We start from the raw sequence: 23,243 nt of genomic DNA on the forward strand, positions 1-23,243 counted from the left end.
TCACTGGTACTGTATATACGTTCCGCTTTGCTCGCCATGCTTCGGGCGCAGTGCCTCGCTGCGCTTGGCACACTATTATATTCCCACTCTATGCCCACTTGGATAGTAAAGTATGAAAAACCACATTTAAAAAAAAAAAAAAATCATAAAAACTCATGTCGATCTTGAGCTTGTGTCTACCTTTGGTATGCGGACACTTTTTGGGTGTCGACCATTAGTGGTCAACCTAGAAATTGTCTATCCAATGACTGCATACCTTTCAGACACGAAGAGTTCCACCTGCAGAATGGAACACACTTCATTCTAGTCATTTAACCATGTATTCCATTTACACATACAGAAACGTAAGAGAACGTGACCACTCTTTATAATTCATATCTCAATACATTGTTATAGTAAAACAAAAATAATTCCTAGTTACATGACCAATAGTAACTGCTGCCTGAAAAGGTATACAGTATTATAATGAATAGGAAAGGGGAGAAGTCTTCCCGGCGGGTTTAAAATTATAGAATGGGTGATTTTTTCCGCCCCCCCCCCCAAAAAAAAATAAATAATCAGATTTGACAGCAGTTTGGATGGTTCAGCAATGATGTACCTTAATCTAAAACGCATACAGTATATGGTAAACGTCCTTCATTTTTGGTGTAGGGCCTCGCACCTCAGTGTTACAGACCAATGTCAAGTAGAATTAGGCCCACTTCTGGCACCAGGGATAAATTACATTTTTTGTTTTATAAAATAAATACACATATACACAAATAAAGAAGTGAACAAATATTAACATTGGCCTGGGCCCTTCCTAGAGAACCTTGACCGATGCCAAGTAGCATGGTCCATTCAGTAAGTGGAAAGAATTTCCTCTCACAGCCCATAAAGATAAAGCCCCTATGTACTAGACAACTAGGAGCACCATCGATATATCGAACTATATCAGCGGTGCAGCTGCGTACACGCTATATTTGTTAGGGACCCCTAAGACGCTCATGACGACATTCTAACATTTCATCTCTATCTACACAACCAATCAGAAAATGTTTTTATTTTGTATCATAAACATCAGCATGGATAATGTAATGCTTCACATTATTGCCTAAACACTGAGGTCATGGGTTCAATTCCCATCATGACCCTAACGGTGTGGAGTTTGTATATTCTCCCCATGCTTGTGTGTGTTTCCTCCCACAATTCTGGGTGGTTAATACTTCCCAACAAAAACAAACCCTAGTGTGTAAGGGTACGCATGTACATGGGCAGACTAGATGCACCAGTCCTCATTTCTTAAATCGTTCTAAAAAACGTTGATAGTTTTTGAGATTTCATTTCATACATGCATAAACCCTCGATCTTTCCCAGAAATCACACAGGAAGTACCGGCATTACGTACCAATTTATTTATTGTAAACAGCGGTCACTCAAATGACGTACAATGCAAGACTTGTGTACAATGCAATCAATTCAGAAGACAAAAAATGCATGAAGATCTAATAGGCGACGGTAAAACCAGCGGCAGTGCTGTATGTACACTAGGTAGTCTGGTATTGCTTTTGGAACACTGCAGCTACGGAGGATTTTATCCACAAAATCCATTCATTTGTCTGAGATATCTCCGTGTTAAAAATGGTAAATAAAGTGACGCAAAATACAGAAAAAAATTGCATATAATCTAGAGTCAAAACCCTAAAACGATACAAATAAAGTACATTTCCAGCATAAGGCCATATTAATTGCATTCAGAAGAAACGTTACTAATTCTAGCACCCCTTGTTTTTGTATTGTTAAGTAATAACTTGCTTTAGAAAGCCGTCAATGATCCATATGAGACCTCTCATTAGTAGTGGTCTCTGTATCAAAGCAGCTGTCAGATAGTCCACAAGTGTAGAGAACGCTAGCCTGTCCGTGAGTAATAACCACTACAAGTCCCAGCATGCCCTGTCGAGTTTGTGGCCAGCAGATCAAACAGGGACAGGCATTTTATACAGAAAGCCACAGGTCAGATATTTTAAAAATACAGTATATAGAGATGTTATCTGCTCACCAACTGACATTTAAGTATATGCTATCCCCCTCCCAATGTAACTTTTCTAAAGCAGAAAGGTTTCTAAATCAAAAATGAATTGTAGCATTCTTGGTTGGTCTCTGATCATGCTACAACGGCTTCTAAATAAATATTGGTTACAAGGAATAATATTTATCATGGGAAATAATACAAATTGCATATACATGTGGAAGTAAGACCTTTTAAAATCTTCATTATTTAAAGGAAAGTACTTCCAGTATTGTGGGTGCGATTTAAGATCAACACCACACAAAACACACACAAACAACACTGAGTAGACAGCACAATCCCAACTACATGGGCTGCAGCTGCCACATGAGGCTAAATGTGTCATATATTAAGGCAAATATCAATATACTGTTTTTGTTTTTTTTTAATGACATTTATCTTGGTTCCTCCACACCTTGCAGATCAATTACCAAAAAGTCACCAATTAGTTTTAGGATGCTAAGTTTACATAGAACTTTGCCAGTCTCATTTAGCAGCCAGATGAATACGGTAAATATATATTTTTATCGACTTTCCACAAAAAAATTATCAATGCTGTATCAAAACCCATTAAGGCTTCTTTCATAGCCTTCATCAAATTAAGTCCGTGTGGAACATAGTGTTCATTCTAGCACCCTGCATCTTTGAGATCCCAGGTCTGGTCTGCATATCAGTGCTGAAACACAGCCCATACTGCGCTAGGAACACTACAGCACAGAGCTCAGACAGGGAAGAGGAACTCTGCGGGTGGTGAAAGATGCAGGGTGCTACAATGAACACTAGAACAGTGTGTCGCATTCCGAGCTTTATGGGAATTTCATGTGAAGAACGTGTGAGGCAGTAGTACAGATTTTACCAGGAAAACTTCAGTTATAAGAACACTATAATATTGAGGTATCTGAGGTAATGGGACATATACGGTTGGCGACTGTAACAGTGAGTGTTTCTATGGAAACCTTTATAACCAGGATGTTGCAGATATGTGGTGTCGGCGTATATGAAAACATATACAGTAATAAAAGAAGTGGATTAGAGGAAGCCATTCTGTCTACAGTTCTTGGCACCTCTAGTATGGTGCATGGGAGTCTCCAACATGCACTTACAAGCTTTGATAATTACCAGGATGAACTACAAAAGGATACTCGTACAAAATGTAAGAGGGGGGCAGATTTTATGACGTCAACAAATATTTACTATAACTGGAACACTGTTTAAGTCCACAAAATGGCTGTTTCCATTGATGGTAGGTGGACCATTTGGATCAATCACTTATACACAGCCATTCTGTAGTGAATGTGAAGAATAATAAAGCCTAGACAAGCAGCACATAAATATATTGGTTCAAGCTACAAAATGGCTGCCTTTATTCACACAGTCTTGGTGATGCATCCATTATACGGCGACATTGCTAGAACCAAAAGTGGAGGTTCTACTCAACTTATATCAATGTGATGTGGTTAGAAGACTGTAGATATCACAAAAGAAAGAAAACTGGGTAAAAAAAAAATATAAACAAAATATATTTTTGAAATAAGACCGTTTTATTTATAAAGTCTAAAGGGGCAAGAAATCAGAGGAACCCTGAGATGCGAGATCAAAAGTCAGAAATAATAAATACAACATCTGTTTGGTAGATATTCTCAGCATGTCACCGGTTGGCTTATAAAACCTCCCTCTGGTCGTAAAAACATGGGACGATTCCGAAGGTATCCGCAGGCAATGAGCGCTACGAAACCTACGCCACTTATATGCTGACAACCTAGTAATGGTAACCCCCAAAACAAATAAAAAATAAATTAAACCATTTCCTTCACAATATAAATATTGGAAGCTATTTTACAGGGACGTGTTTATTAGGTGCAATTATTTATTGTTCTATAAAATTGTAACATTTTAAGACAGGAATTACATTACAATAAATTAGGCTATTTTTAAAGTCCTTAATTAACATGACTCTAAAATATGGGCTTACCCATAAGCAAAGCAAATCGTTCCTTTCACTGTCAATTTTATACTGCACGGTAAAAAGGACAGTGTGAGTGGTTGCTATGCACCACCTTCTTTAGCTTATCAGTCCCCCGCTGACACGGACGCACAGGGCATGGCGTTGTAACCCGTAGCAACCCTCCGATATGTTGCTATAAATTACAGCCTAGGCAGTGTTCGTTATGCAGCATAATAAATGTCAAACCATTGTGTATTACAATAAATATAGTTTAGGCGATTAAAAAAGGTGTGGAGGCTTTAATGTCCCAGCTATGATATGTGTATTATTCCGATGGATGTGCGATTATCGGACAGACGGGCACCTAACTTGCCACACGAGCTGTTCAAACAGCATAAAACGTCCTTTTTGATGGAAAAATCTACAAAGTAATCCTGCTGTATCGTAATAAGGCTAAAACATACACAACTTAAGGGGCGTTAAGATGCTGTCACACTGTTTAACATGTTAAACTGATAGTGGAAACGATGCGGCATATTTATCAAAGCATAGAGAGATAAACTACCAACCAATCAGCTTCTGTCAATTTTCCAACACATCCTATAAACAGACAGTTAGGAGCTAATTGGTCGGTACTTATTCTTTGATAAATCTGCCCCCACGTGTTATTTCTCTACTATTCAGCATCTCTTAATGCGTCTAGTCGCACCGCCCTAAAGCAGGGAGTCTTAGGGTAATACTAATCCTTACAGCATTCTGCCTTAGGCACAGCTACAATGAAACACACACCTATCAACCCCCTTTTTAGCTAGATTCATTTTTTTTATCCTACTGAAGGTCAATTCACAAAATACTACTATTGTTCTTGTGATTTTCACTCATTCCCAAACCAGAACTTCTATTTCCTGACGAGATCGCTTTGTGTTCCTGTTGCTTGGATCATAGTTTCGCCGCCATGAAATTGACATGTGGCTTGGCGAGAGGAAAGAGAGGTAGACGTCTCTTAAACTCAGTCATGTCCGTAATGACATCAGGCTGTGTGAATAAGAAAGGACAGTAATTAGCATTTCTACCAGCCACCCCCACCCATTGTAGTAGAATGTAGAATTTTGTAAGCCTAGAAGATGGGAAAGCATACGAAAAACCTGCGGTTGGCATTCAGTAAACTGGCGCCGACATCCCTGTGAAGTTATCAGACTCACTGTAAGACTGTAATTATTATATTTTATTAGGTGTAGTGATTAATGTACTTTTTAGTCCGTCTGTACCCTCTTGTTCTATTCCCCAAATCTGTGTGTATTTCCAGAACCATAGTATTAGACTATTGCCCAAATATGGTCGGACAGGAAATACCCAGGAAAGAGCAGTGTATGATTTCACCAAAATGTTATGTCTAATTACCATACTATTGTTCCTGCTATTTACAGGAGAGTGATAGCTGAGGGACAATCTTCACAGGGGGTGATCAGCACATAACACAATCAGCTGGTTATTGTTCCTTGTATTGACACTCCCTTGCATATCTCTTGTCACTAGCAGACTTACTGGAACCGGACCCAGCAGGGGGGGGGGCAGCAGCAGATGGACAGCTGTAGATTACCTGGGGGGGGATATACCTGACTCTTAAATCCACCGATCGAGAACCAGTGCAAGCCCACTTTTGGTATGTGCACCGTGGGAATTTAGAAGGTTTTAAAATGACTTGTACACATGCCGGCTCCTCATGTTAGTCGCAATCCTGGCTCAGGGGTCATACCCTCCACTGGATCTTGTGGAACACATCGTTTGCCCGGGGTGGGCATCCTACTACGCTATTGTGTGGAACATCTGCTATCACGGCTGTGTGGAGAGTGATAGCTTTGTGATTTGGAACTGTGATGCTACAAGGACTTGAACTGCTACCTGGATGTTTCTATGCTACATTTTGCCTCTTGTTCCTGTCTTTATCTACTTGTGTGTGCTGTGAAAAAATAAACCGTATTTTGGTTTGATCTGCTCGGAGTCTGAGTGATTCTCGATCCCGTATCCTCACAGTCCCAAAGGAGGGAATCCCCACAGGAGTCAGGTAAGTATACTAAACCTCCCTGGAGCCTTACCCTCACTGCTAGCATCTACTTGTAACCCTCAGACTTCACCACCTAAACCTAACCTCCCTGCCACATGGCTTAACCGTAATCCCAGACAAATAAAAACATAAAAATCGGGTGCAGACAATGAAAATTATGTCAAGAATTTTTAAGTCGATATTAGTCACAATCATAATAGTAAATATATTTGTAGTGAATATTCATGCCAAATTTTCTATGTACTGATATGCTGAGTTAGAGAGTTAATTAACACACCTGTTAGATTATACATACAGCAGCTCCCATTTAGTTTACTGGAACACTATACATAAAACAATATATCAAACAGAGAGCACTTGGAGTATAAAATGTACAAATAATGTTATTTCACATAAAAAGCAAACAAACAATCTAAACAGCAGCTATTCAATCTGTCTATTTAATATCAATATATTAATTCAGTCTAATGACCTGATTCACTCATTTATTAAGTGTTCAATCCTCGGCTCTGATGAGTGCGCAATTAAAATCTATAGCGCACTGACCGCCGGGATCCATTATACTGCCAGAGAGTCTCCACTGGGTTGCCACACTCGGACTGGCTGCTGCGGCGCTGTGCAAACGGCACAGCCACAGTGACATTATAAGGTGGCCATACATCAGAAAGATATTGTACCCAATCATACAATCTCAATTGATTGTATGCAGATTGTGTGCACATCTTATGTACACAATCATACAATCCATCAGCAGATGGATTGTATGACTAATTGTATGATGGATTGTATACAGATTGTGTGCACATCTTGTGTACACAATCATGCAGCAGATGGATTGTATGACTGATTGTATGATGGATTGTGAGTAGATTGGACCAAGGACTGCCGGGGATTTCAAGGGAAATTGTACACAATCATGAGCGCAATCGATCTTAAGATCGATCTTTCTGATGTATGGCCAGCTTTGACACAACAGAGTGAGCACAGGTGCCATACGATTCTCTTGAGGATACAATGAGCTGTGCTAAATGCGGGTGAGATTACACAACATTTACTTACCTTGGAGCATATCAATATCATTGGGTGTTTGTCTCCAGTACCGACACACTCATTTGGATACACTATACCTTTAATGAGAAGGAGTCCCATACCAAATGGATCTAACTCTATTTGAGGATTGAACTTAAGAACACTTAATGAGTGAGTGAATCAGGTCAATAGACTGTATTAATATATTAATATTATATAGACAGATTGAATAGCTGCTTTTTAGATTGTTTTCTTTTTATGTGAATAACATTATTTCTACATTTTATACTCCAAGTGCTCTCTTTGTTTGATATATTGTTTTATTTAACCATAAGCCCCCCACTCCGGTACACTAACAGTTGGCATCCCGGTCACATGGCTGTAGCCAGGATGCTGGCATCAGTAACGTGAACTCCGGCATTGCCGCTGATGGGATGCTGAACGCATCCCAGAAGATACAGTGACAGCACACAACAGGAGGAAGTCTACAGGGATCTCTAAGCAGAACACTGATGGCGGATAGAAGCTTGTCTATACCATATCATACCTGAGGAAGAGCTGGTGCTGGAGCGAGATCAACATCATTCTGACTAGGAAACTCCCCCACGGCAGGAGCTAAGTATAAGAAATGGAAAATAAAACATGTTAGACAAAAGCTATTTATTTTTGCAAAGAGTAAAAATCAGACCAGTTTTACTAATACTGGAAACACTGAGTTAATAGGCAAATATTGTAGAGGATAAAGAAGACCAATAAGAACGATCCTTTCATTCTTGAGGACTATTGTCCTCCTCTTCCAGGATATAAAGGGAACAATAAATGAGGAGTCCAAAAATATATTCCACAAGAACCAATCATTGTCTGTGCATCAGATCTCTATAAGTGGTCATAGAAGAGTCCAGTCCCGTCCTCAGAGTCCAGCCCCGTCCTCAGAGTCCAGCCCCCTCCTCAGAGTCCAGCCCCGTCCTCAGAGTCCAGCCCCGTCCTCAGAGTCCTACCTCTTCTCTTGGTGTAGATTAACGGGATCAACAATATTATGGTTCAAAGTCAATAGGTCAACACCAAATGGTCTTCATAAATCAGGTCAACAGGTACAAAATGTTGACAGATGAATGGTCAACGCAAGTTTCATGCTAGGTGACCCACTATCAGTACAAATGTGTATCTTCACTCACTACAGGTTACTATTCCGAATACATGTCCACGTGGAAAGTTAATAAAGTATTAGGGAAAACCTTAAACCCCCCCCCAGTGTATTTTTTACCAGTCAACCAATACAATGTGTACATACCCCGGTACTTCTGACCAATGCAGCACATGAAGTACATGACAGAACGTTTCCCTACATAGAACAATACAAAGTACTCACACAGCTCCATCTCTCTAGACAGTACGTGCACAGACACTTTGTGCCTTCTCGGAGCTTCCACTGCCAGCAGATCCTGAGATAGAAATAGTGATTAGTGTTCTCACATGTCCATAATCAACAAGTAATCTATCAAATCAAACAAAAAAACTTTATACCCGAGGACAGTGGCTCCCAAACTGGGTGCTGGAGCACTTGCGGGGGTGCTCTGGGTTGGTGGTCCAGGACATATTCAAATTATTTATGGTCAATGTAATAGGCAAAACCAGTGCTTGTGGCTGGCAATCCTAAAATGTGGATAAACAGAAATATAACCCTGCCACTCACCACATATACTGGGATGGACTGTGGATGATGTGCAGCCCTGGGATGTCCATGTGCACGACAAGAGGAGGGGGTTGGAAGGCAGCCAGGGCTCAAGAGGGCTTGCCACAATGGAGGGGTGTCAGGCCTTGTGGCATGCCCTAATTTACCCCTATGCCGGCCATGGACAAAGAGAAGGGTAGGCCAGAGTGGCCCAACAGGCCATCATCCCTTTTGGCATTTGCCAGAAGTGCCAGATGGACAGCTGGGTCCTACACACGACTGAATTTAAGGATGACATGTAAAACACATGTCCCGGGGTTTGCACATGTGAATAAACGCGCCCCCTTCTGATCGGGTCTGAATTAGGCCCTTTGGCCCATGCTGATACTCTAGGGCAGGTTTGGCCAACCTGTGGCTCTCCAGATGTTGTCAAACTACAAATCCCATCATGCCTTGCCACAGTTTTGCTATAAGGGAGTGTTAAAACTGTGGTAAGGCATGCTGGGATTTGTAGTTTGACAACATCTGGAGAGCCACAGGTTGGCCTGTCCTGCTCTAGAGTTCCGTGATTAGATACAGTTTGGGAACCACTGAGCTAGCAGACGTCTGGAAAGTTTAGGTAAACCTGTTGAATTTGGTTACTTCTTCAGCCTTGAAAAGATTTTTGCAAGACAAGGACGCATTTTGCTGGTAGCGGAGATTAGTCGTAACAATAAATACACATGCACATCAGGTTTCCGGAAAGACAGCCATTATCAGAACCTGGATAACCAGTGTATAAAATAACATTCACCAAATGTGGTGATACGTATTTGCCATCATTGACCGTCTAGGAAAAGGATTTAATCGAAACATAAAAATCAATATATAACTAGTCCAGCTGTTGGGTGCCGGATGACTATCCCGACTGTCAGTATACCGACATAGGAATCCCGACAGTTGCAATTCCAACCAATAGGGGGTATTCTCCCTCGTCGGGGCCCATGACCCCCACAGAGGGAGAATAGAATATGTGACATGCTAAGCAAGCCACCGAGCCCGCAAGGGGTTATTTTTGTGCTCACCCCCACTGTCAAAATACCAGTGCCCAGGATTCTCATCCTGGGCTCATCGTTATAGTGACCAATGGGATCCAGAACGTCGAGGAGTCATACCACACCTTAGCTAGCACGGGCAAAGTTTTTTTTTGTTTTTCCTCACCACACTTAATTTGCAAAGGTCCTTCCACAAGGAGGAAGTAGTAGTAGTCCTGGAAAAATGTGGTATATTTGGTCAGATGATTGAGAATGGCGAGCAATGCTTGAGCTATGGAGATTGAGTGGGAGATTTTTTTGTTTTAGGCGACTGATCCAAGAACTAAAAGGAGTGTGAGGGCGTGGCCATGAATTTTCCGATTTATCATCGAAACTCAAAAACTTGAGTATTCCAAGCTAATCAAAGCAAACCTCACCAAAAACAGGTCTTAATACAAACCTTCCCCTTCCGTGTTTTTCGGGCAGTGTGAGAATCTCCTGCGCAGTGAGTGGCGAGGCTCATGGCCTCTTGCTTTACCACTTGTGCAGGATGTGCCAGCTGTGGATCTCTGAGAAGATTGGCGCGGTGCAACGCCTGATCCCGTGAGAGGAGCTGACAAACTCCACTATCAATGGGTGGGCAGAACATGCAGAACCAATAGTACACTACTATATGTGTTGTCGGCATGTGTATAGAAGAGAATAAAGAAATTGCTTGCTAAGACGCAAGCCAAAAAAGCAAATGTGCTTTTTGGGCGCACTCTTTGATAAATTTATTTTTTAATGAGGTGAAATGATGATTATTTTAAAACGTAACTTTTATTAGACTTATAATATTAAAAGGAAAATGACTCTCTCACTTTATTGGTGTATTTCTTAAATAGAAAATAGTATGTAAGAGAGAAAAAAATATATAAAGATGTCCGCACGTGCAAGTTTAGCTCTGCTATAATTTAGTCGGAGTACATACAGGTCAGACATGCGGTAATTTTTTTTAAAAACTTGGCATAGATCAGTATCGTCACTCCCTCTGATTATTTTTCAGGGCAAGTGAAAAATTACAGTCTTCAATTCTATTTCTTATTTATGCAGGACATTCGTCCTTCCCTTACTGTTATTGTGACTGTCAAATTTGCCCCTTATGCTCACATACACTTGTATCTGATGTTTTCCATTTATCGGATAATACCTGTTATCAAATCGGCTGTGCACTTTATTATTTATTGAAACCGATGGAGTATTCGCATATAAATTTAATCAAAGATTGACAGACAAAGATGGAATAACTCCCACAGTAGGTTGCTCCTCGGCGTCTACCATTAGTTGGACCAACCCGACGTGTGCCATACCAGATATTCACCTGGGATCATCTCTCAGGTTACTGGTCTGGCCCCCTATCAATCTTTGGGGTTGGATCCTCAGTGGGGTATACAGGTACACTCAATGTTGGTATCCAAATCTATGGCTGCCTGGTTAACTGTTTTGGGAGAAAGAACACTTCTGCTGTCGGGTCGGGCGCGTGACAGCCCCTGATGCATATAGCAGTGCAGGGGTAATGTCACAGGGTCCAGCCGGATGAGAGAGTGTTCGAAAAGTATAGATAGTTGGAAGGATATCTATTGATTCCAGATTTCTCTGCTGGAATCAATAGAGTGTGCAGGCTGAGATTACCTTGAAGAACTTTAGTATATCGTCCTTGACCAGAGTTTTCAGATACGCCACCTCCACATTGTCTGCAAGGAAACAAAAGCAAAACAACATCTAAGCCCATTCACAGCATGTAACACGCATACAAAAAATAAATGTGGATAAATAAAATATTGTTATTCAATTATTCTTTATTTCACAAAAATGGTCAAGGCTGCGATTTATTCCTGATAAAGCCCATTCTGTACCAGAAGATTCTAACTGCACATTATAACTGTACAACTTAAAATAACATTTATATATGGTATACGGTTGTTAGGTCGACATAGGCCTAGGTTGACACCTGAAAAGGTTGACAGGGTCATTAAGCTGACACAAGCATTAGGTCGACATCGGGACGGTTGACAGGTATTTTTGCTTTCTTTTTGTGCCGACAGGCGGTATTTCATGCCCTACCATCCACTATTGTGGAGGGAGAAGAGAATAGTGTGCCGAGCGTAGTGAGGCACCGCGCCTGGAGCATGGTGAGCGCAGCGGTGCAACGATACAGTGTCCATGTTGACATTCAGGACCAAAAAAAACTGTGAAAAACCCATGTCGACCTTTTCACTATAGACCTTCGCCATGTCGACCTAATGTCCCTGTCAACCTAAGCCCATGTCGACCTGGGCCCATACAACCTTCAGTGGTCAACCAAATGTATGTCGACCCAATAACCCATACACTTTATGTGTCACCTTTTAAGCAAACAGTTGCGAACCATTGTGGGGCCACAGAGAACACAGCCAACATGGAGTATATCTGAAGTGTAAATGACAGAGGGTAGGGAGGGTCCTGCTCGTGAGCGCTTACAGGCTACAGGAAGAGAGCAATGGGGAGATTATAGGAAAGCTAGTACGCAGTAGCAAGAGAGGAAGATCAATATCAATGCAACATATTAGGGGGATTGTACGTAGGGGGATTGTACAGCTGCCTGGCTTTATTGTAGTTTTGCATCTTTGAGCACCCCTGTAACAATTCGTTATTTCCAGATTCTAAAGGTGCCCACACACTAGAAAGATCTGCGATCATAAGATGTGCGCATAAATTAGCTTTCAAATCTTGTGCGTTCCTATGGATCTTTTGTTAAATCTTCTGATCTTTCAAGCAGCATGTAAAGGCCCCCATACATCGAGGCGATTTGGTCCGATTGCGACCAATCGGCCCGGTAAATCGGACCAAATCGCCTCTCCCTGACATGCCGTCAGGTCCGATGCGCGTCGGGTCCGACCAGGTGGTCGGACCAGCAGGCCTTCCAACCACCCGTTCCTCCTGGTGACGAGGCAGGGACGCATGCGATCCATCACAATGGATCGCATGCGTCCCTGCGGCTCGCAGGCTATCGGGTGTCCGTAGACTGCTGCGAGACGTCGTAGGCAGTGTATGGGCACCTTAAGATCAGAAGATTTAGCAAAAGATCCACGGGAGCCCGCATCGGACCGAAATCGGCCGATTTCCGACCGATTATCGGTAAACATTGGACGATATATCGGCCGAATTATCGGAAATCGGCCAAAAAAATCGTTCTAGTGTGTGAGCACCTTTAGGAAGGGGCAGATCACATAGGTCTGTGCACACCAGCAGTCGCATGCCCAGAGCTCTGCTCTTACCTCTGTCATAGTGGTACTGCTGCGAGATGATTTCCCCCCAGTATTTAGCGCACTCCGCAGATAGCTTCTTCGGCTTGTCCAAGCGTCGGAGCGCCAGTGCCTGGATGTGCTTCTGAAAGGCCTCGTCCGACATTTCTTCCAGCGACTTCTCTGTAGTCTTCAGGAAAGCTTCCACGCGGCTCTCCAAGTAATGCGGAGGCTTCTCTGACTGGATGATGAAGCGAAGGCCTTGGATCCCGTTCGCCCTGCGGGGGCCACTGAACACAATGTAACCTTCAAAAGATAAAGCAGTAAGCTCACTGTGTGAAATCTCTCTCCCAGCCGGAGCCAGACTCACCTGTGGAGACTTAGCACAACACCATTTATATGACCACGAAATCTACAGGGAGATTTTAGTACATAGTGTTGAGAGTTTATCAAGCAAATCTCTGCTTAAGTATTAGACAATAAAACTGCCAGTACTTGTAGCAAGCTGCCTGTCCCTCCACTGTTACTAAAGAAACAGGGAACAATGAGGCAGATGTATTAAGCCTGTATTAAAGTGGAAGGAGATAACGCATCAGCTGTGTCTGAAATATGACAGTTGGGAGCTGATTGGCTGGTGCGTTATCTCCTTCCACTTTAGCTCTTCTCCAGGCTTAATACATCTGCTCCAATGGATCTTGTAGTTTTACTGGTTTCCTAAAATTGATTCTGGCCATGATATATATCCCAATTGTATATTATTAAGCAGTACACTGTTGAGCCTATAGGGGAATATTTAATTATCCGCTTAAAAATCTTTGGGATGGAAAAAAATAAAATCTGACATCACAATTTTTTTCCCCAGTGGTCATTATTGGACAAGTCAAGTGTAGTCTTTTTTTTCTGTTTGAAAAATGCCGAAAACATAGGACCTGGGATAAGTTCCCGGAGCCAAGAGTATATGTGGCCGCATTCACGAAAAATGGGTCCAATGCATTTGTATAAAATCCACTATATTTGCAACGTTAGGGGGCTAATTGATAAATTACCGGGGCTAATTACCGCCCTTAAAGTTAAAGCGGTGTTTGACTGAACAATCTTTATAAAGCTACACTCGGGGGGTTATTCTGGTTCACTCGCAAATGGAAATTCCTTCTCAAATGGACAAATCCAAGTGCACTGCAGGTGGGGCAGATGTAACATGTGTAGAGAGAATTAGATTTGGGTGAGTTATTTTGTTTCTGTGCAGGGTAAATACTGGCTGCTTTATTTTTACACTTCAATATAGATCTCACTTTGAAGTAAAACCCCACCCAAATCTAATTCTCTCTGCACAAGTTACATCTGCCCCACCTGCAGTGCACATGGTTTTGTCCATTTGAGAAGGAATTTGCCTTTGCGAGTGAACTAAAATAAGGGCCTCAGTGCATGCAATATGGTACAATACATGTCTAATGATCAGAGTCCCAAATTCTGAACACAAAACGGTGATGTCCCTGCTAGACATCTAAATGTTGTATAATCAGGGAGATCTCATTTCCACAGAATCAAAAGCTTCACATGAATATTATCCGTGTGTAATTCTAGCATTCTATAAATGGTGTATATGTTGCAATACTACATTAGTGACTTCCTGGTGATTTTATCATGTCCCCGTAGGTAAAGCAGATTACAAATAACTTTCAAAACGTACCTTAGCTTCTGTAACAAAGGTGCATTATCAATCCTCAATAGGTCACATAATGGTGGGATGGTTTCTTTATACTAGGGTCTAATACTATAATCTCTCAGCATTCTTTCTAGCTGGAGCAAATGAACCTCCTCATCTCCTCCCGTTCCCTAGAGCCAGCAACTCTGCATAATAGTCTAATGCCTGCTGTAGAACTTCATGTTAGGACTAATGTTCTGCCATTCAGAGCACTCATTTCCTAGGTAGGGGGAACCAGCCTAATTAAGCACTAGCCAGGTCTTTGCTTAGGTAACATGGCAAGGTTCACTTTAAATGTCCCGAACTGTGGCCATCCCAATGCGACATACAGTATGTGAGGTTATGCAGACAGGAGAAGTCATGTCCTCCCACCTTCCTCCTAACAGTCTTACAATCCAACACGTGCAATCAGGACAGTAACCAGTGCACCATCGGTGCTACCTGCCGAGGGGTGGCGCCGCTGTAATTGGTTTGCATACACTACAATGATTGTGAATGATTTCATGAGATTCCAACAATTTGGGCCGATTTATTGTTTGTAAAGTGAAAAACAAATGTGCTATCCATGAAACGCTGTCCCGTGAGTGTTGGTTTCAAGCCCCTAGATAACTAGGGCTGCACTATTGATTTATCGGAAACGCATGGAAATCACATGATAGTTTGTCTGGCATTTCCAGCCCATCAGATATATCTATGGTACAATTGTACACCATAAGATACATCGCATTCATGGCGACTTCAGGGTCAGACAAATGGTTGCAGTGTATGGGGCCCTTTAGACAGTAGCCAGCAGCCTAGAGTCCCTTCAGTGGCTCAGATTCCTTTTCCCAGCACTCTCTTCCATGACATCATGAAGTCAAATGCGGGAGGGCAGCTGGCCATGCCAGGATGTACTAGTGTTCTACCACAGCACTACAGGCGGTGTACTCATTACGTTAGCATCGGCCGCTGCTCACCTAGCTGTTCCTTGGTGCGCAGAGTGTTGAAGCAGGGCTCCGCAATGATCTGGCATAACAGCTCCAGGAGCATGTTCTCCGATGTGTTCTGCATGTCCGTCTGATAATAGATCTCGATGCCGCAGTTATTGTGCACCTCATTGCGCTGCTGATACACAAACCAGCCTTCTGTAGAGCACAAGAAAAGCAATGCGTCACATACAGAACAAACTAGTGGCTGCTCAGCATGGCGTAGGGAAGCGTTGGATCTTACTGTCAGGCAGCTGCACTTCTCTGTATCTGACCAGCTGACTCGGGAGAAGCGGTTTGGTATGAGCGTGCTCAATAAGTGTATCCTCCACCATCTGCATGACACCCATTGCAGCCTGCAATATAAGAGGCGATTGTCAATGAATAGGTACCCAGTGGGTCACAAGTACATGATGCATGCCGTACCACTGGAAGCAGGGAATAGCTTAAAGAAGAGCCTGAGGAGTCTCAGTGATGGGATCACCAACAATAAATAATATTTGTATCATCACCCAGCAGTTACCATAACGTATTGGGAGACGCACCTCCTCATCGTACGCAGTAAGGAAGCCCAACAAGTACTACAAGTTCTCTGCAGTAAATACCTGTCTTGTTATGTTGCCATGGAGAAGGGCCTCGACGTGCAACCGGGACAGCAGCTGAGGAATGAAGGCTTTCAGGCGGGGAAGAGTAACATCTGGAACAGACAGGGAGATCCACTGAATGGTCGTCATCACTAATCTCCGTTATGGAGTGAAAACATTTACTGTGATGATAATCTCAGGTTTTATAATAAAGGATCACTCGGGAATAAAGCTATGGAGTGTTAACACTATTATAAATAGCCGACGGCCACTGTAATAATCACCAGCAATAATGCACAAAGCGATACGTGATTCTGCATCTAAAGCATCAGAATTATGGAACATTAGAAAGATATAAATCCAGCTAATAGCCAAGATACTAAAACACATGACATTTTGTCGGCAGGTCAATATTCCATTTAAAGCAGGTTTTCCCAGAGATATAGAATCTGTACTTGTTTCCTAGCACGGCGCCCGCTACGCCATTTGCGTAGTGGGCTATTCAGGGTATTGAAATCGCATCACATCGCATGCCATTATTGTATGGCATGCGATGCATTTTTTTTTTTTAACATCCTATCTTTTTAATGGGCTAAGTTAATACATGGAAAAGATAGGATGCGATAAAAAAATCTCAACGCATGCCATTAGGATGCAATAAAAAAACTGTATGCCATACATTATTGTATGGCATGCAATGCGATCAGATGCGGGTTTTTTATCGCATCCTATCTTTTTCATTTATTCACTGACTTTGACCATATAGTAGGGCGAGCGCAGCGTGCCACGAGCCCGAACCGTGGCGAGCGCGAGGGGACGCGGTATCCATGTAAAGTAATCCACGTCCGCTTGCCACGCTTCGGGCTCGGTGGCTCGCTACACTATATAAAGTCAACTCCACGCCGACGTGGATAGTGGGGTAATGAAAAAGTCAGAGGACGCGTACCGCTGCGCTCGCCACGCTTCTGGTTGGCGTGGATAGTGTGGGGGGGGGTGCATTAAACCTATTTTTGGGACATACAATCATATTATTGTATACCTTATGTCATGGCATCGCACACCCTATAAAATCGCATGCGATTTTGCGGGACATGATGCGATGCCATGCGATATACTGAGGTACAATGGTTAAAGAAAAAAAAAAAGACACTAAAAAAAAAAATATAAATCGCATGCGATGAGATTTCCTTCCGGTGCCGTACGCAGAAAATCTGGGCGCCGTGCTAGGAAACAAGTACCGTCGAATCCTTTAATAACATTATGCAAATAGAATGCGTACGCTGTAACTGGGTGTTAGCTTTTATTAGTCTGACTGCGAACGTTTGACAGCCGATCCGTTGCTATTGGTTAGCACAGACCATGTCTTCCTGTACCACTACATTAAGGGGATTATTCTGGTTGATTGCATTCACCCGGCGAATTCGCAGCCTTGCGAGTCTACCAAACCCCAGCCGACGAGTGCCGGGTCGCCGCCCCCCCCCCCCCCCCTACAGCGTGTGTTCCCACGCACAGTCAGCGACCATTGAATGATGTGGAAGACCCACACATATTTACATACATTTACAAACCTTACATATGCGTGTACCCTCGGGAGGAAATGGACGGGCAGTCGACATCTGGGTATGTCAGCTGCCTGCCCCCTCTAGGGGCATGAAATGCTGGGCATTCCCATATGGTAATGGGGCTGCCCACCACCCCATGCCCTTCACCATCCCCTGCCTGCTGTCCTGGGTGCATGCACCCAGCGATCCCACTAATCACAGTGGGTGCATGCACAATAAATCCAATGAAGGAATGTATTAATCCATCAGCCTGTATTTGAGGCGCAGGCTGGTATTAAATAAAATTGCTGTTTGTGATCACAAGGAGATTCCGAGAGACACATTCTGTCGTCTTAATGAAATATAGATGAAGGGCCTGATTCTGCATTTGCAGATGCGATATCACATGATATATGCTTGGACGTCCGTTGCCGGTATCTCACTCTCCACATTTACATAAAAAAGCGGGATCATAGGACACACCCTACGCCGTCTCAGACAGGACTGCTCTCCTTAGATGCCGAGGGCTCCCCAGCAGCAGCAGCGTCTGACTTTGGAACGCCCTGAAAACTTTCCCAGCACGCCTGTTTTTCCAGCCATCCTCCGTTTCAGGCCTACAAATGCTGACTACCCGTCACTCACTTTGGGAATAAATCTTCTGCATGTGTGCGCCAAGTCAATCATTCAATGCAAACGTTAACACACACACATATATATATATATTTTTTTTTTATAACTCGCTCCACCCTGCCCTATGAAACCACCCAATGCAGAAGTCATAGACATAGCTGTAGGGTAAGAAGGCCGCCGCCACCGCCACCAGTGCAACAGTTGTCCGTAACCTGACCATGGCTGTAGAGCACAGGAAGACTGAACCAACAAAGTAAATGAAAGAGTGTGATGTTCCCATTTTGCATTGATTGACAGCAGCAGAGTCTCTGCTTATAATCCACTCGCTGCCTGACCCAGATTCTCCGTTTGTGCTTTGCAATCTTCCAGCACATGTGTTCACGCTCCAGAGCAAATCGCTCTGCTTGTTCAGGTGGTATATGGAGATAAAGCTGTGCTTTCTGCAGAGCACAGAACATGATTTATAGGGGAGCGGGGAAGGCAAATGAAGTATTATAGAACTGGAAAACGGTCTATTAGACCAGCGGCGAATATCACCCCTGGCATAAACAAAGGTTTCCAAGCAGAGGAAATACATAAAGATAGAAATGCGATGTTCTAGGGAAAGTAATAACTAGTGTGAACGTGCTCCTGTCTGCAGAGAAAGTCTATACACATCCGCAAACAGGAGCGCCGGGGGTCCGGCTAACAAATACATAGCGACAGTATGGGATTGTCTCCAACACAATAGATGAAAACTATTCATCTGTAGACACAGTAGTCTGTAGCCCAAACGATGGGGAATGGGATGGAGAAGCAGACGTCATGCAAAGTCCAACTTCATCTATTCATTTGTCTGGCTCTAAACTGTAGAACACTAGACAACCTCAAACCCATAATGCATCTGTGCTCTCGGGTTATTTGGCAGCTCTTCCTATGGAACATTCTGTACCTAGGGGCAACAATTCTAGCATGAATCTCAGGTGCTGCCATTATATTGCAGCTTCTAGTGGACCTAGCATATCTGTACAATCTAGTCTAAATCAATTGAGTACAGGCGCAGTATGATTCGATTCGGGATTGAATTGAGAGTACATTGCACCGTGTGTACACCCCTTATATGTTAAAGGTGTAGGCTCAATGTAATCGCAAAAGGGAGATAGACACCAACTAGAGCAGGCCTGGCGAATATGGTACTCCCCAGTTGTTGTGCAACTACAAGTTCCAGCATGCTTTTACCAGCTGCTCAGAGGGAGCTATGCTGGAACTGGAGAGCCACAGGTTGAAAAAAATCATTAAAATTTCATTTTAGGTTTTTTAATTTGGTACTTGTGTATTATCACGGCGCCTAAGTTTCTTACGTAAGGCACCGTAGGAAAAATCGCATCGCATGGGCCATTGTAACGGCCGTGCGATGTGATGTAATTTATTCACTGCTCTCTTAGCCCCGGGGGATCGCATGGCACCTCCCGCATATATACGGTGTATGATGGCATTACATTACCTATACAATTATATCATTGTATGCCGAAGCGTGGCGAGCGCAGCGAGTTCCGCGAGGGGCGGCAGAACGCGTCCTCCGACCTTTTCATACCCCTACTATCTACGTCGGCGTGGAGTTGATTTTATATAGCGTGGTGAGCGCAGCGAGCCCCGCGAGGGGACACGGATTACTTTACATGTATTCCACATCCGCTCGTCACGCTTCGGGCTCACTACGCTATATAAAATCAACTCCACACCGACGTGGATAGTGGGGGGTATGAAAAGGTCGGAGGACGCGTTCCGCTGCGCTCACCACTCTTGGGTGGCATGTATAGTGGTGGGTGCCTAAAACCTCATTGTATGTCATTATTGTATACCTAATGTCATTGTACACCCTTATACAATATAAATAAAAGAGCACTGAATACATTACATAGGAAAATCGGATCGCATCACACTTACAATGGCCCATGCGATGCTATGTGTTTCCCTACGCAGAGTACTCCATTAAGCAAATAGCTTAGTGGGCGCCGTGATAATACACAAGTACCTTTAATTTTTTTTATTCATTCCTTGGCACATTCCCATGCTCTCTAGAATACAGATGAGGGAATCCCGACGGGTCAGGTAAGCATGCTAACCCTCCATGTGCCCACCCTAACCTTCCCGTGGACCAGTGGTGGACAAACCGGTCCTCGAGATCTATCAACGGCCCGTGTTTTCTAAATCCCCTAGCTGGTGTCACATTTTAAAACCTGCTGCATTCATTCCTGCTATAGATCCACAGGTTGCCTGATGTACAGGAGAGGTTTGGCCACCCCTGCCATAGACTAACCCCAAGTCCTCTCCCCCCCCCCCAATCCCTGGCCACCCGCACCCTGCATACTCACCGATAGGGATATCGGCTGTCAGCATCCTGACCTGTGCAATGTTCTAGGGCCAGTCTTCTGAAGGCAGACAGGATGCCGGGAATTGGTATACTGAAGGCATCCCCCATGTTTTATATATGGAATTGTCCAGTGAAAGTGTGTGAAAGAGGATGGTGTATGCAGAAAATAAAAACGATGAGCTATGTACGAAAACTATTACTTTGTCTACTTGAAAAAAAAATGTTTGCTTTAAAAATCGAATAAGAAAGATGCAGAATTGACCAGTGATGGAATACGCAGAGCCAGCAAATGCAGACACATAGGTCCAGTGATTGGACAATGTCACATACTTAAATACTTTCAGAAAACATGATGATACGCTTGATTGGCTGAGAAGTGTAAAGGGCGTTTTAATGTATTAAATCAGGTTACCACCTAGTGCGGACGTGCTGCTCATTAGAATATCCTACAGACACCCGCAGAAGACAAAGCTTCAGTGACGCCCAGCAGGAGCACCCCATGATGCTTCAAGTTAGGAGTGGACCCCCCTTCTGAGGCATGTTCTAGCTGGAGAAGATGGAGTTTACGTGGACAGAACTTTCAGCCAGAAACATTTGCATATTAAATAAATTCAACGAACCTCTGGTGGCTTAGCGAATGATGTATAGAGGACGGCTGTAACCGCTGTCATCTCTGTATAACTTACCTTCTAGTGCATCTCGCAGTTCATCTTTCGTCCAGGCCACTTCTGTCATCAGCAATCTCAGGTAATACATTGCGTGCTTGTGAGGCTGTTCGGCCCGGAAGTTGTTTAGAGACCTCATGTACTAAGAAAGAAAATTTCAACCACAAAATTGACATTAGCGTTTCAATCAACCGCGTGCTATAGGCACTCTAAGGGCTATTTCACACGCTCCGGTTCCTGCTGGGCGGCGAAACCCCGCACGGCCAAAAGCTGTGCCGCACACAGTAGTTGTTAATGGACACTATTGTGTCCATTCACACGGGACGGCCACGGCCCGGCCGCAGCCGGATCCCACACTGGAAGGGACAGCTACCGGGCTGTAGCTACTGGGCTGTAGCCATCCCTACCATTGTAAACTACTGCATGCGGCACGGCTTCCTGGCCGTGCAGAGTTTCACCGCCCGGCAGGAGCATGTAAAATAGCCCTAACTGTTCTGAGGCTGTTGCTAAAAGTGCAGTGTCTGGTACCAATGCTCTAAACTCTGACACTCCAGCTGTTAAACTACACAACCCAGCATGCCTTGCATCATTTTTAGCATGGCCAAATAGCAAAACTGTAGCAGGGCATTCTGGGATGTGTAGTTCAACAACATATGGAGTGTCAAGGTTAGCCAGCACTGCTCTAGCTCCTGTACTTGTTATACACAATGGGAGCAGCCTTTTCAGCAATTCTCCAAGAACATAACAGCTAAAGGCTTAGTAAAATGATATAAGCTTAGCGTTCCTTCTAGCACCCTGAACCTTTCAAAACCTGTGCAGTTCCTCTTTCCTGCCTGGGGTGTCGCTCTCTGCTATGGTTCTACAAGCACAGTCTGGTCTGTATCTCAGTGCTGAAATACTAACCAGACTGTGCTCGAAGAACCAAAGCAGAGAGCGACACCCCAGGCAGGAAAGAGGAACTGCACAGGTTTTGAAAGATGCCGCATTGTAGTATGAACACTAGATGCTTCCCAATTACAGCAAATCTAAAACCACACTTCTTTCACCGAGCCCAGTGACCAGAGGACCCCATCAGTTACTGGGCGGCTCTAGACTGTTGGTCTCGCCAATAAAGCTGTAGACTCGTCCCTGCAGTCACGTTCTAGATTTACATAAACAATATGGCTGGGAGGAAACTTACCGCTTCCTTATTTATCTCAAATCGCTTCTCATCTATTTCAAATGTGGTCATTTTCTCAATGATCTTCTTGAGCAGGATATGCTGCTTGTCATTGTAGCCTTTCACGGAGAGCTGAAAAACAATCCACTGGTGTCAGTGCGTCACCCACAGAGGACTCCGTATTACTAGGTAACAGACAATCACTTCACCCGCCACCGCTGTAGTAATGAGCAGTAAAGAGTCATTCTGTTACGAACCTTCTAAAAAGACGTAGGTGGAGGTTCTACCCTTAACAGCCAATCAGATTTCAGATATCATTTATCCAGTACAGTTTATAAAATGATAGCTAGCATCTGATTGGCTGCAATAGGCAACACCTCCACTGGTCCTCTTTAGAAGGTTTGATAGGACACTTTATGGTCTGGACCAATAATTGGCCAACAAATCCGATGGGAACAGTTGACATAATGAGGCACATGTACGCCATGCCTCAGTGATGTCATTTGTTCCTAGTTACCTGAAAAGGGCGGCATTATAACGAATATTGCGTTGTTGCCCGCATTTAGGTAACGGGTACAAGGAGGGTCCCACATTCCGAAGATCACAC

General features: G+C 43.5%; 1 protein-coding gene across 3 annotated transcripts in view; it reads right to left on the minus strand.

The window, feature by feature from the left end:
* Positions 1 to 1,375: 1,375 nt before the first annotated feature.
* The window catches only part of IDE (insulin degrading enzyme), an 86,987-nt gene continuing 65,119 nt past the window's right edge, over positions 1,376 to 23,243 (minus strand). For all 3 annotated transcript variants that reach the window (XM_083149339.1, XM_083149338.1, XM_083149337.1), the window contains exons 16-25: positions 22,658 to 22,768; positions 21,499 to 21,619; positions 16,310 to 16,401; positions 15,949 to 16,060; positions 15,696 to 15,863; positions 13,068 to 13,340; positions 11,443 to 11,504; positions 8,456 to 8,528; positions 7,634 to 7,701; positions 1,376 to 5,027 (exon numbers count right to left, since the gene is read on the minus strand). In XM_083149339.1, coding sequence (XP_083005465.1) covers positions 4,932 to 5,027; positions 7,634 to 7,701; positions 8,456 to 8,528; positions 11,443 to 11,504; positions 13,068 to 13,340; positions 15,696 to 15,863; positions 15,949 to 16,060; positions 16,310 to 16,401; positions 21,499 to 21,619; positions 22,658 to 22,768 — 1,176 coding nt within the window. In that variant the 3' untranslated portion in view covers positions 1,376 to 4,931. The remainder of the gene's footprint in view (positions 5,028 to 7,633; positions 7,702 to 8,455; positions 8,529 to 11,442; positions 11,505 to 13,067; positions 13,341 to 15,695; positions 15,864 to 15,948; positions 16,061 to 16,309; positions 16,402 to 21,498; positions 21,620 to 22,657; positions 22,769 to 23,243) is intronic.

Source organism: Crinia signifera, chromosome 6 (genome assembly GCF_055691185.1).
Source record: "Crinia signifera chromosome 6, ASM5569118v1, whole genome shotgun sequence".
Lineage (NCBI taxonomy): Eukaryota > Metazoa > Chordata > Amphibia > Anura > Myobatrachidae > Crinia > Crinia signifera.